The following is a 14,003-nucleotide window of genomic DNA, read 5'->3' on the forward strand; positions in this document are numbered from 1 at the left end:
CTCTCTCTCCCTGCCTCTCTGCTTACTTGTGATTTCTCTCTGTCAAATAAATAAAATCTTTAAAAAAAAAAAAAACTGGCTATAAAGGGAGACAGAGAGATGGACAGTATCTGAAGGAGAATGTATGACCAAGGGAATTATTAAAATTAAGGTGGAAGATACAAGAGTATGTCTATATACTGCAGTTAAGGAAGATAAATTACTGATACTAGAGGAAGCAGGAATATTGAAGGACTGAAATCAAGAACATAAACAGAAAGACTGAATTTTGACAGGAAAGGATCCTTCCTTAGGAATAACATAAGAAAAGAAAAAAGGATATGGTGCAAAAGTCAGTGTATTTTCAAATTTGGTGGACATCTAGCTTCTATTTTCTCAATGATGATAAAACAAGACTACTAGCTGAGAGTGAGTGAGGTAGATAGAAGCTGAGAAAGGAGAAAAAATGGTCATCCTGAAGAGCTGGAAGGTAGGCTTACTAGAGAAACATAGATGGACTGAAGGCAGTATTAAAGAGTCCCGCTGAGGTCACAGATTACAAACTTAAAGTAAAAGCAGTTAAAAATCCACTGTGATGTCTCTCCAGCAATGTTCAACTGCTTAAATGCAAGACACTGGCAAGACAGATGGGTAAGTTTATCCAAGGACAGTATTTTACAAAGTAAGTATCACACAGATTAAGAAAGATAAGGATGAACATCTTTGTAAGGGAATGATTTTAATAAAGAACAATAGGCTCAAAGCTAGGCAAGAAGAAAAATAAAGACAGGAGAAGGCTAATATTCATCCCAAGACTACAAGCTACGGGGGTGCTTAGCTGGCACAGTAGGAGGAGCATGAAACTCTTGATCTCAGGATTATGAGTTTGAGCCCCACGTTGGGTGTAGAGATTACATAAATGAATAATGAAAACTTAAAAAAAAAGACTATAAGCTACTAATTTTTCCGTTTCTCACTACTCTGTGTTTTTGACTTTAAAAAAGTCTACCAATTTTGACCTTTTTTTTTTTTTTTAAGATTTTATTTATTTATTTGACAGAGAGAGATCACAAGTAGGCAGAGAGACAGGCAGAGAGAGAGGAGGAAGCAGGCTCCCTGCTGAGCAGAGAGCCCGATGCAGGGCTCGATCCCAGGACCCCGAGATCATGACCTGAGCCGAAGGCAGCGGCTTAACCCACTGAGCCACCCAGGCGCCCCCCAATTTTGACCTCTTATCTAATCCCCTGTATTAGCCCCACCTTCCCCTTTTTTTCCTTCCCTACACAATCAAAATATTATCACCTAAACCATTATTTCACTAGCACTGTCATGCCCAATTCCTGTTACAACCAGAACATCCCCCTTCCCACCCACCCCAAATTCAGGGCCACATATCTCCTAAGAATAACAGTGGCCTGCTTCCCTTGCATCATTGCTATTTCAAACCTTCCCTCCATGACTGTCATAGTCATTTAGCTAAAATACCATTTTGACCATAGCACTTCCCTGGTTAAAATCCTCTAAGAATTTTGGACAATTTAAAAATCTTCTATGTTGTATCTTTCCTCTGCCCAAATCTTTATCTTTCCTCTGCCATTACCAAACTGACATTTTACTCTTTAGCCCAAACCACGTTTTTTCCCAACTCCAAACAGATGCCTCTGAAATATCTTACCTCCTTCTTTTACCTATCTACCATCCATTCTTTGAGACCCAGCTTAGACATTGTCTCCAAGAAGCCCATACTGACCTCTTGCTCAGTCCCATCTCCCACCCTATCCCAACAGAGGATAACCTAAGTGCCCTTCCTGAGGACAACAGCTATATCACCCAACACCAAATTGATGTTTATCTCTCGCCACTAATCTGTAAGCTTCTAAAGTGCTCATAAATATCTAGTAGCTAGCACAGCATCTAAAACACTCAATAAAATGAACAACATAAACAAAAAAGACTGGAAATATTAAATATCATTAAATTTACTGTATTAATTTCAAACCTGTAAAAATCCAAGATGCTCTTGAATATTTTGTTTCTTTTCTGTAATAAATGATTCAAAGTGCATTACAGCTCGTGTATATGCTTTGGAGCGAAAGGAAGCTACTGCCAGGGTATCCTGAGGTATGAGGTCTAGAAAACGAGTTACACTCTGATAGTCTTCATAATCCGCAGTAGATACTAGATTATAAAAAGACAATTGAGTGATTAAACACTTATAAAATGAAATTTTAAGAGTGTCAATTTACACATACATTTAAATACAGTAAATACAATAATTACTTAAATACATTTAAATTCTAATTTACTGAAATTCAATTTAGTTCACTAAATAAATTCATCTAAATATATTAGAGTTTCATACTTAGAATGTAACTACCAGAGGATTATTCAGATCATTCCTGCTCCAACTCCACCATTATCACTCACCTTACTTGGAGATATTTAACTTACTTGAGCTTGTTTCCTCATATATAAAAGGGAAATATGAATATTGTCCTGCATTCCTTACAATGTTGTTGTAAGGATTAAAGTAAATCTGTATTATACCATATCATTTCACTCATATGTGGAATTTAAGAAATGAATGAACAAAAGGGGAAAAAAAAGAGAGAAGCAGACCAAGAAACACTCTTTTTTTTTTTTTAATTTATTTATTTGACAGAGAGAGAGATCACAAGTAGACAGAGAGGCAGGCAGAGAGAGAGGAGGGAAGCAGGCTCCCTGCTGAGCAGAGAGCCCAATGTGGGGCTCGATCCCAGGACCCTGGGATCATGACCCGAGCTGAAGGCAGAGGCTTTAACCTGCTGAGCCACCCAGGTGCCCCAAGAAACAGACTCTTTAGAGCACAGACTGATGGTTACCAGAGGAGATGTGGCTTGAGGGATGGGTGAAATAGATGATGGGAGCTAAGAAGTGCACTTGTGATGAGTACTGGGTGATATATGGAAGTGCTGAATCACTATATTGTACACCTGAAACTAATATTACACTGTGTGTTAAGTAACTGAAATTTAAGTAAAATTTAAAAAAAAAAAAAACAAACTAAAAAAAAGAGTAAATCTGTATTAAATGTTGAAAAGACCCAAAGATGACATAACAGATACAAAGATGATTTATTAATGATAATTGTAAGAACACTGATAGAGTATAACAGTAGAGAAAAAGCAGAATTACAGAAGAGCTTCTTTTTTTTTTTTTTTAAAGATTTTATTTATTTATTTGACAGAGAGAAATCACAAGTAGGCAGAGAGGCAGGCAGAGAGAGAGGAGGAAGCAGGCTCCCTGCTGAGCAGAAAGCCCGATGTGGGGCTTGAACCCAGGACCTGGGATCATGACCTGAGCCGAAGGCAGCAGCTTAACCCACTGAGCCACCCAGGCGCCCCAGAAGAGCTTCTTTTTAAAGTTTAGAATTGCTAACAATCTACTTTTTTCCTCTGTTGCCACATAAACAATACAACTGTTTTAATGAAAATTCAAAGTAGAAGTGCCATTGAAGTAAAATCATGAATACCTTAGGGTACTTTATTTTCAAGAATCTAAGAAAAGACTTAAATTGGAAGCTTCAAAATGAGGACAGTCCAATTTATGAATTCTTATTTAAAACTTATAAATTTTAGTAGCAATTCATAACAGTATGTAGAGAACAGGAAACAGAAATAAGTTTCTTCAAATTTTAAATAATCAAGATGGTAAATTTAAAAGCGATTATATTTAAAACAAGTCCTTGATTCAATCAAAATTTATAGATCAAAGTATGAGAAATGTTAAAAATATTTTATTTTTGAACCATTACAAATGTTATTCTTAAAAGCTAGTGTATTTCCCTTGTAATGTTAATGTTAGTAGCAACAGAGGTTGTATTTGGTTTTATTTATTTATTTATTTTAAAAATATTTGTATTTATTTATTTGACATAGAGAGAGAGATTGTAAGTAGGCAGAGAGGCAGGCAGATGGAGAGGAGGAAGCAGGATCCCCGCTGAGCAGAGAGCCTGATGCGGGGCTCGATCCCAGGACGCTGAGATCATGACCTGAGCTGAAGGCAGTGGCTTAACCCACTGAGCCACCCAGGCGCCCCTGTATTTGGTTTTATAGAACCATTTACACAGGCAGAAATAGGAATAAACATCAAATTGTTAAATCAATGGAAAACATATTAATAATTAGCCACAGTCCTCAGGAAAACAATCCCCCAGATACTTGTTTGCAAGTCCAAAAACTTATAAAAATAAGCGATTGTGCTTAACAATAGGACTGTATGTGTTTTCCTCACATATATGGACAAGAGGGAGACACAAACTGAGAACTCCATAAGTGAAGGTCTCTTTAAGGACTGTTAAACAGTCAATTTTTCAATTACTCTCAAAGTCTAGGTGGCAAAACATGTGATTTCCTTTCAAATAGCTGAGATATACAGAAGCAGAATGATAATGATTCTGCTCATTAAATGCTTCTATCCTGGGGGCATTTTTAATTCTAATAAGATTCCACTTTTAGTCACCTTAGTGGGAGTTGTAATGTCACAGGAAAAAAACTGCATATATTTGGTATAGCAGGGTGTAAGCTGTAACGTGTATTAAGCATATTTGGAGAGACCTCTGGATATCAAACACTACCAGAGACAGGAAAAACAAAAAAATGAAATGAATAGAAAGTAGAAGAAAAGAATAGGTCATGAAATGAAATTAACAGCTCTTCTGAAATTTAAAACTCACCTGTGAAAAAAATCACAGAGTATCTCATAAGTGAAAAAGGATAAAGAATACTTTACTACATATATATGTATGTATACGCATGAGTGTTTAGATATGTGTATACACAGTAAACTGAGGGAACACAGTAAATACACACAGTACACTGAGGAGACATGGAGTAAACAGTTTAGCAGTGAGGGGTCAGTTATTAACAATATTAACATGTCATTTATTTCACATTTTACAATTTATATATTCAGCATCTCATTTAATCCTCAGTCCTCTAAGGGAAATAATAGTAATCCTGTGTTATACAAAGAAAAATTAGGCATCTGTCTTGCCTAAGGTAGTGAGAGTAGAATTTAAAGAGAAGTTTTCTGACTATAAATTCTGTTTTTTTCTCAGTGAAAGGGCTACCTCACGGGGTAGGGGGAAATATGCAGGAAAACAAACATAGGTCTTTTAAAAAGCTAATGCTTAAATTACAGAACTGATACAGGAAGTAGCTAACTGGTTAATAATTAAGAGAAGAAAATAAACACAAGTTATGACTCACCTACTGAGTCTAATTTATCTCTGTTGGATTTGCTTTGAGGAAATTTCTCTGCCTTCAGTGCCTGAAATTTGTGCCTTGCCCACTGTGTGAGATGGTCAAGCATGGAGAACACAGTTTGTGTACTGAGCTGACACAGATCAGATGCACTGTCTTGGGTACTTATGGTATGTTGATCATCATGCTTTAGAACTGCCATAATTTCTGCATAAACCTAAGAAGAACTCATTTTATGGTTAATAATGTATCATGTAGTATCATTTTGCTATTATCTTACATGTGAGACCAAGCATTCTAAGGCAACTATAAGCAGAAGAGATGAATTTAGTCTCTAATAAAATTTTAAATGTACAATACCATATAAACCAACAGTTCTCTTTTTTGAAATACATCTTAAACACACACACACAAATGCTTTCACAAGTAAGAATCACCATAATGCATACAATGGCATTGTGAGGACAAAAACATTGGAAATAATTATTATTATGGCAATAGTTAAACTACAGTACAACTACAAAATGGAAGGATTATATTATACAGCATTAATAAAAAAAAGTTGGCTCAATAAATATATATTTAAAAAATGGCAAGTTGCAAAATACCTACAATGATATCATCAAAAAACTTAAACAGAACGAACTGCATTAAAAAATAAAAAGGTTTGAAAATATCTACACAATGGGATGCCTGGGTGGCTCAGTGGGTTAAACTGTTGCCTTCGGCTCGGGTCATGATCCCAGGGTCCTGGGATCGAGTCCAGCATTGGGCTCCATGCTCAGCAGGAGCCTGTTTCTCTCTCTGCTTCTGCCTGCCACTCTGCCTGTGTGTGTGCGCTCTCTCTTTCTCTCTCTGATAAATAAATAAATCTTAAAAACAAACAAACTACATTAATTTGAAAAGAAAAAAAAAAAGAAAATATCTACACATCCAAAAAAAATTTTTTTAAGATCGTATTTATTTATTTGACACAGAGAGAGTGTACAAGCAGGGGGATCAGCAGGAGAGGGAGAAGCAGGCTCCCTGCCAAGCAGGGAGCCTGATGTGGGCGGGGTGCCATCCCAGGATCCTGGGATTGTGATCTGAGCTGAAGGCAGATGCTTAACCAACTGAGCCACCCAAGCGCCCCTGAAAATATACATTTCGAATTAGTATCAATGATGATCTCTGGAGATATGAGATCAAGGATGGTAGTCAAAGGGTACACTTTCATTTGTATAATTCAAATATTTACATTAAGAACATAGTAATATGCTACTTATGCTATTAAAAATAATCATTTTGGGGGGCACCTGGGTGGCTCCATTGGTTAAGCATCCAACTCTTGATCCTTTTGGCACAGGTCATAATCTGAGGGTCATGGGATCGAGCCCTGCGTTGGGCTCTGCACTCAGCCCTGTGTTGGGCACCCTTCCCCCTGCCCTTCCCCCTAATCCTATTTTCTCTCTCCCCGTCAAATAAGTAAATAAATCTGGGGAAAAAAAAACTATTTTTTAAAAAGAAATGTTATATGTATGTGATTAAAAAAAGAAACTTTACAAAGTACAGTAAAACAAAAAGTAAAATATTCTCCCTCCCCTATCCTTTTTTTTTTTTTTAAAGATTTTATTTATTTATTTGACAGAGAGAGAGAGAGAGAGAGAGATCACAAGTAGGTAATGAGGCAGGCAGCGGGGGGGGGGGGGGGAGGGGGGGAGACACATAGGCTCCCCCCTGAGCTCAATTCCAGGACCCTAGGATCATGACCTGAGCCAAAGGCAGAGGCTTAACCCACCGAACCACTCAGGTGCCCCTCCTTCCCCTATCCTAATCCATAGTACTATTCACCAGGAAAAACCACTATCAGTAATTTCTTATGTATTCTTTATTTCAGAAAGTTCTATATATATTTGGGCATATATAATATACATTTTCTAATTTTCTAAACTAATTATTAAATAAATAAAAGGTTAAAAAGATTTTTAAGAATGAGACATGTATATATACAGCCAGCCATATACTGATCTGTATTTCCTAACATTTAGCTTTTCTTTTTCTTTTTTTTTTTAAGATTTTATTCATTTATTTGACAGACAGAGATCACTAGTAGGCAGAGAAGGAGGCAGAGAAAGAGGGGGAAACAGGCTCCCTGCTGAGCAGAGAGCCCAATGTGGGGCTCGATCCCAGGACCCTGAGATCATGACCTGAGCAGAGGCAGAGGCTTTAACCCACTGAGCCACCCAGGCGCCCCACATTTAGCTTTTCTAATGCTAATTACTAGTGGACAAATGTTTGGACGAACAGAAATCAAATAAAAATGGTATCTCTCACCTCTTGCCGATCTTCCTGATTACAACCCAACAAGACATACACTAGAATATGTGGAAGAAGATAGATGGTCACCTTGAAATCATGTTTCATCATAATGCTACAACAGGTGAAGATTTTACTGGCAAGATCATGCCGAACCTGTAAATCCAAATGGTTTAGGATAGTAATTTTACTCTATTGATTAGTGTAAAAAAAAAAAAAACACACACAAGATAATTTATCATTGCAGAGTGGGTATTCTTGTATGAAGAGGGGCAACGCACACTCATGCAAGAGGATGTCAGATCACCAACTCTCTGGTCACTCTAAATATCTCAAAATGCCTGAACTGCTGTGACCCCTAAAGGCAATGTCAATCACCTCAACATAAATGGCCTTCCCCCTTTAGTTAATTTTTGGACGCATCATGTTTTGTTACAGATTAACCTCCCTAATTACAGTACCTTTTACTTAGCTAACATTAAATTTTGTGTACTAACTCCCTGAGCACACAGATGAGTAAAGTAACCAAAATGTGTACTCTGGGCCAGTACATAAAGTATAGACTCACATTTTTAATAAGTTATGAACAGTAATTAACTATAGGAAAAAAAATGAAAGAAATAGAAAACTAAATTACTTGGGATTAGAGTCAAATTTTATATTTACGATTTAATGTTAGATTTGCCAACATTACTGTTCTCTTTTTAAATTTAAAGATTTTTTCCTTCTCAAATATAAACACTTCACTTAAAATACAACAACAACAAAAAAAGAAACTAAATCAAAGATTCCATATCTGGAAGTAATTAATCTAATGGTATTCTACATTTCACATAATATATTTTCAGTATATTCATAAAAATACAAGAAACTTAGAGTGCCTGTGTGACTCAGTTGGTCATTTTTTAAACAGTATCATTTCACGATGCAAAATGAACAGACATAATGTAATAGAAATTTTGCCAAGACCATAACTATTTGCCTGATAAAATAATTACCCTCTTACCCAGAAACTAGTAACAATACAGAAATTGTTACTATTAGTAAATGGTTTCTATAGAAATTTCTACCACTACCAGCACACATATTTCAATGCCTGCTATTTATGCCAGACATTCAGATAGATGTTCTGGTTTCCTGTAACATTTCTGTTCATTTAACTAATTCTGAACAGTTATCTTACCTTTGTTATGAGATAACCTGCCCAAGATGCTGACCATTCTGCAAAGTTATTACCTAATTTACTCAAGTAAATTGGCTTCTTTACTCCAGACCAATCTGTTGACTTCTGAGAACTCTTATACCTGTAATTTCGAAAATTTGTTGATTAAAATACACATATATCCATCTGTTTAGAATTTTAGTATAAAACATACAAAGAACTACATCAACTCCTTCACTGACTACCCCACTACTGCCTTGCTTTACTAAAATATGGTTAAAGACACTACTCTTCCGATTTCCTTGTTAATAATGGGGTGGAAAGTCACTCCTGCATACCCCAAGTACTTTAAAGGATTTGAGTCTGCCTCCTCCTCTTCCTCAGTGCTCCTTTCTGATCCTTCCAACTCCATTCTGTGTAAGAAAGACTCGTTCCTCTGAGGTTCAAGCCTCCCAGGCATATCATTCTCTACTCCTTATGATGGGCATCTATTAAACTCGCTGATTATCAAACTCACTGATAACTTTAGTACATCTCTGTGTTTCCTTTCCTCCCTAAGTCTTACCATCCCAAGTGACTTTAATGGCTGGCGGGACCAACTAATCAAACTCAAAACTTCTCAATGATTTTCTCTTCTATTTCTTTATCAGGACTCTCTTGCCAATACAAAAAAAATTTCTTCACTTCCAAAATGAACTACTTAGATATCTTACTCTATAGCCCTAGCTTCCAAAATTTCTAGTTCTTTCACCCAGTTATACAAGCACATTGACTCTCTGTCACTGAGATGTTCTGTCCCTTGACCTTGTTAAATTCTCTTAATCTGTACTTTTCTTTCATTACTTTTCTTAACCAGCGTGGTCTTCATGGTCCTTCATTTCATAAGGCCTTTCATTTCATTTAATAAGAACTCTCTTGTTAATATTCTCTACCTACTCCATTGCCCCACTGTCTTTATCAGCTGTACCCATCTGTTTTCTACACATAAAACGTTCTAAATTTAAAAGGTGTCTAAATATAAAGAGATATCTACCAAGTAAGTATCCAAACTTAAGGTCTTTTATAAAGAATTTACTACAAGGCTAGGACTATACCAGGGCTCAAAGAAGTAATTTTCCCAAGGTCACATATCTAATAAGTATGTGACCTAGTGTACTTCATAGTTTCTAATTAAAAATAATTTATAATTCTATAGATTTCAATCAGTCTTTTCTTTTTAAGATTTTATTTGTCAGAGAGAGAGAGAGAGAGAGAGAGAGAGAGAAGGTACAAGCAGGGGGAGTGGGCAGGCAGAGTGAGTAGCAGTCTCCCTGCTGAGCAAGCAGCCCAATGTGGGACTCAGTCCTGGGATCATGACCTGAGCCAAAGGCAGATGCTTAACCCACTAAGCCACCCAGGTGTCCAGATTTCAATCAGTCCTAACAAAATTATTAAAATTAAAAAAGAAATTAGAATATACTTTTTTTTTTTTTAAAGAAAAAATGGGCCAGTACATTTTTTTTAAAGAAGAGGGAGAAAATAGCTTCATGAAGAGAAATGGAGAGTTGAAATTTCTACTCTGTAGTTGGGGTTACTAATGGCTTTGGAACTAGCTTTAAACTCTTAAATTTCTTTATTAATTATGCCTATCAAAAGCTTATTAAACTCATATTCAATTTAAAATGGATTCTTTCAAAGTATTACTGACCGAATTTAAAAAAATCAATCTTTTTATAGCTTTAATAAATTCATCTAAATACTTAAAATTACAGAATTTAACCAATGAGCAGACTGTACTTTTCACTTTGACATTATAGGCATAGTCACAGTAGAAAATACATACTGGACTACTGAAAATACCTTCAATGCTAAAAAATTATCTCAAAAATAACATTAATTTTATGGGGCACCTAAGTGGCTCAGTTGGTTGTGTGTGACTCTTGGTTTCAGCTCAGGTCATAGTCTTATGCGTCATGGGACTGGGCCCCATACTGGGCTCTGTGCTGAGTGGGGAGTCTGGTTGAAGATTCTCTCTCCCTCTCTCTCTGCCTCTCCCCGCAACTCTCACACATGCATGCTCTCTTGCTCTCTCTAAAATAAATAAATACATCTTTTTAAAAAAATGACATTAATTTTATCAAGTTAAAAATAATTTTATAAAATTATTGAGTTTACAGACCTAGTATTTAGATGAGGTTCCAGGATTTCCCGAACATGCTCAGGAAATCTCCTCCACAACTGGTGACCGGGGCCATCAGTCTGCATCTCTCTACAGTCATAAATAGAAAGTAACTCCTACAAATACATATTTTACATTTGTAAATCTATAATGAAGCAGATAAATCTTTATACTCATCAATATTCTATTCATAATGGCTACAAAAATAATTTTTAAATACATAGAATTTAAAATTTTGGAGTTGTGAACTTGCTTAGGACATCTATTTAATGCTTAAAACCATTTAGGTGACTTACTTAAGGTCACAGAGCTGTGACTATGCACTACTTGAACATGAAGGTAGTTTATGTTCTATACATATAATATGTACTGTAATATAAGATTAAGAGCTATTTGGAGAAAAATGTGAAATTATCCATATTTGCAGCAGTATAATTCTTTGAATTTGATCTTTTCTGAATTTTAATGAAAGCAACTACAAATCCAAAATAGTTTTAAAAAATTCAAGATATCTCAAATTCTATGTATAAAATACTGAGCTTAAAATTGTGAAAAGAAGGGGTGCCTGGCTAGCTCAGCAGGAAGAACATGGAACTCTTGATCTCAGAGTTCAAGCCCCATGTTGGGAGTAGAGTTTACTTAAAAAAGAAACTGTGAAAAGAGCATGGAAATGTTAAAGACCAATTTACTATTCAGGCCCCCAAATTAAATGGTTTTATTTTACTTTCGTGAAAATAGTAAAATAAAATATTAATAAATGAAAAGATCTTTGCCACTAGTATTAATATTCAAAAAAAGACAAACATGTTAGGGTATTATATCTTTTATCACCAAATTACTCTTTCTTTCCAATTCCACTGCACATGACCATGACCATATGCAATAGATGTATTTCTAATATTTATAAATATAAGCACTGTCTGAACACATACTTCATACTTATATTTAGTATTTTTTAGTAAAAGTAAGGAAGTATCTGAAAAGTTCAAATACAAAAATATCCAGAACCCATTTTCATTTTACTTTAAAATATTAATAAAATTGTTTGAAGCCAGATTTTTTTTCATGGGGCAAAGTCACTCTAGTTAATAACAAACCCTCTTATGTAGATCAGTAATTCTCTCTCTTTTTGGAGGGGACCATTTATACTCTTAAAAAGACCAATATACTTAACAATTGTAGACCTTGCTTCATATTTCATTGAAAAAACAGATGTGATCCAAAGAGACTTCCATAACTTCCACCTACATATCTCCCCAGACTGGCATTATCAGTATCAGTGCCCATATGCTTTCTCTCCTCTTACTACAGATGAATTGCTTTTGTTTTTAATTAAGGCTACCCCCCACTTGCACACTATATTCCACATCTTCCTATTAAAAGTAGTATTACATCAATTCTTTCCTACATCATCTATTCTCCTCTCCGCTGAATTATATGATTTACATGTAAGCATACTATTATTTTTCCTATCTTCACTCCTCTTTTCTTTCCAGGTACTATTTCATTCTTCCACTCTCCCTTAAAGACACTTTCTGTCTTTGGAACACCACATTTTCCTACCTTACTGGCAGCTCCTTCTCAGTTTTCTTACCTGTTCCCTCCTTTTCTCACTGCTCTCTCAATGCCCAGAGCTCAATTACTAGAATCTTTTTACCTGTACTCCCTCTCTTGATCATTTTATCCAGGATCATAATTTTAAATACTATCTCTATAATGAATAACTCCAAATTTATATCTGAAACTCAAACCAATAACCATGAATTCCAGACCTGAATATCTATCAAAACAAAACAAAATTTTTTTAAACACATAGATTTTTGAAAAAAAATCATGAAAAAGGGCAAAAAAGCCAAACTGGAGAAATATTTACTACATGTATGATTTACGAAGGGTTAATTTCTACTATATACAAATAAGTATAATAAATAGTAATAAAAATTAAATCTATACCAAGAGAACAGGCAAAGATCATCTAGAGAAAATTCGCCAAAAAAAGCAATAAATATATAAAGAATGATATACCTCTCTCATAATTAAATGCTATTCAAGTAAAATGGTACTATTTTTTCATCTGTCACTTGATAAAGATTTAAAATTCTGAAAAAGGCCGGTTTTTCAAAGAAGTATAAACTGGTGATATTTTTTTTGATAAAATTTATCAAATGTAAATTCTGTACTTGCTCTGTGACATATTTTAACTTCTAGACATTTATATTATTGCTATATTCATTCAAGTACTCAGAAATATATGTACGTTCTCTGACATATTTCTTATAAAAGCAAAAAACCTGAATACATCTTAAGTATGTTAAATAAATTTCTTAAACAAATTATGGTACATCCATATTGAATATTAAGTTATTGAAAAGAATAAATTAGAGACCTATGTACTGAAATGGAAAATTACCCAAGACAGACTATGGAATACAAAAGAAAATCAAGTTACAGAACATCGTAAGTAGTATGATCTCCTTGTGTGGTGGAAAAGACAAATATATTTGTTAAATACTCTGAAAATTTTCCAAAATATCTATAATGATCTGTCAAGAGAGTACATTTCTATACTCCGAAATTTTGTCATGAGCTTCTATTATGCTCATTATGAACTCTGATAATGATAGTTTACAAAAATAAGTTTTCAACATACAGATTTACAACTTTCTTACTAGAATTCAGTAACACAAAGCCAGTACTGACCATACATACTCTTACCTGAATGGCGTAAGCAGCTGAATCTTGAGCCCGGCTATTATCTGCATATGCGAGGTAAGCTCTTGTTAGTTCCATCAATAATCCAAAGGCGAAGCTTGAATCTTCTACTCCAGTCTCAAAAAAAAGAAAAAACATGGATAAAGTGTATAAATTTTTTTAATCTGTACTGTGCCTTACTTGGTTAAATTTACCTAATTTACTTAATTACCTAAGTGAAATTAACTCAAAAAAAGAAAGGACACTAAAGTTTAAACTAGGTTTGATATCAAGTCTAAGACATAATCTGTACCCAAGAAACCAAACTTAAGGCTTTTTAGGCTATTTATAAAGAGTATTAGAATCAATCGACTCTTGTATAGCTCCAACAAGTTTCACTTTTTTGTTTTATTCTGTTGCTGCTATTGCTGAAGATTTTATTTTTAAGTAATCTCTACACTCAATGTGGGGTTCA

General features: G+C 34.9%; 1 protein-coding gene and 1 long non-coding RNA gene across 4 annotated transcripts in view; both read right to left on the minus strand.

Annotated features, from left to right (window-relative positions):
• ATR (ATR serine/threonine kinase) overlaps nt 1-14,003 on the minus strand; it is a 98,441-nt gene that overhangs the window by 35,529 nt on the left and 48,909 nt on the right. For all 3 annotated transcript variants that reach the window (XR_007126768.1, XM_047726812.1, XM_047726822.1), the window contains 6 exons: nt 13,553-13,666; nt 10,838-10,953; nt 8,701-8,821; nt 7,536-7,673; nt 5,229-5,439; nt 1,979-2,157 (listed from right to left, as the gene is read on the minus strand). Coding sequence is in view for 2 of the 3 variants with exons in the window: in XM_047726812.1 (XP_047582768.1) it covers nt 1,979-2,157; nt 5,229-5,439; nt 7,536-7,673; nt 8,701-8,821; nt 10,838-10,953; nt 13,553-13,666 (879 nt within the window). In the remaining variant the exon portion in view is untranslated. The remainder of the gene's footprint in view (nt 1-1,978; nt 2,158-5,228; nt 5,440-7,535; nt 7,674-8,700; nt 8,822-10,837; nt 10,954-13,552; nt 13,667-14,003) is intronic.
• Nucleotides 72-1,967, minus strand: LOC125098246 (uncharacterized). The gene is made up of 2 exons (XR_007126770.1): nt 1,209-1,967; nt 72-998 (listed from the first exon to the last, which is right to left on the minus strand). It is a non-coding gene; the product is annotated as an uncharacterized LOC125098246 (long non-coding RNA).

The sequence above is a fragment of the Lutra lutra genome, chromosome 1 (genome assembly GCF_902655055.1).
Source record: "Lutra lutra chromosome 1, mLutLut1.2, whole genome shotgun sequence".
Taxonomy (NCBI): Eukaryota; Metazoa; Chordata; class Mammalia; order Carnivora; family Mustelidae; genus Lutra; species Lutra lutra.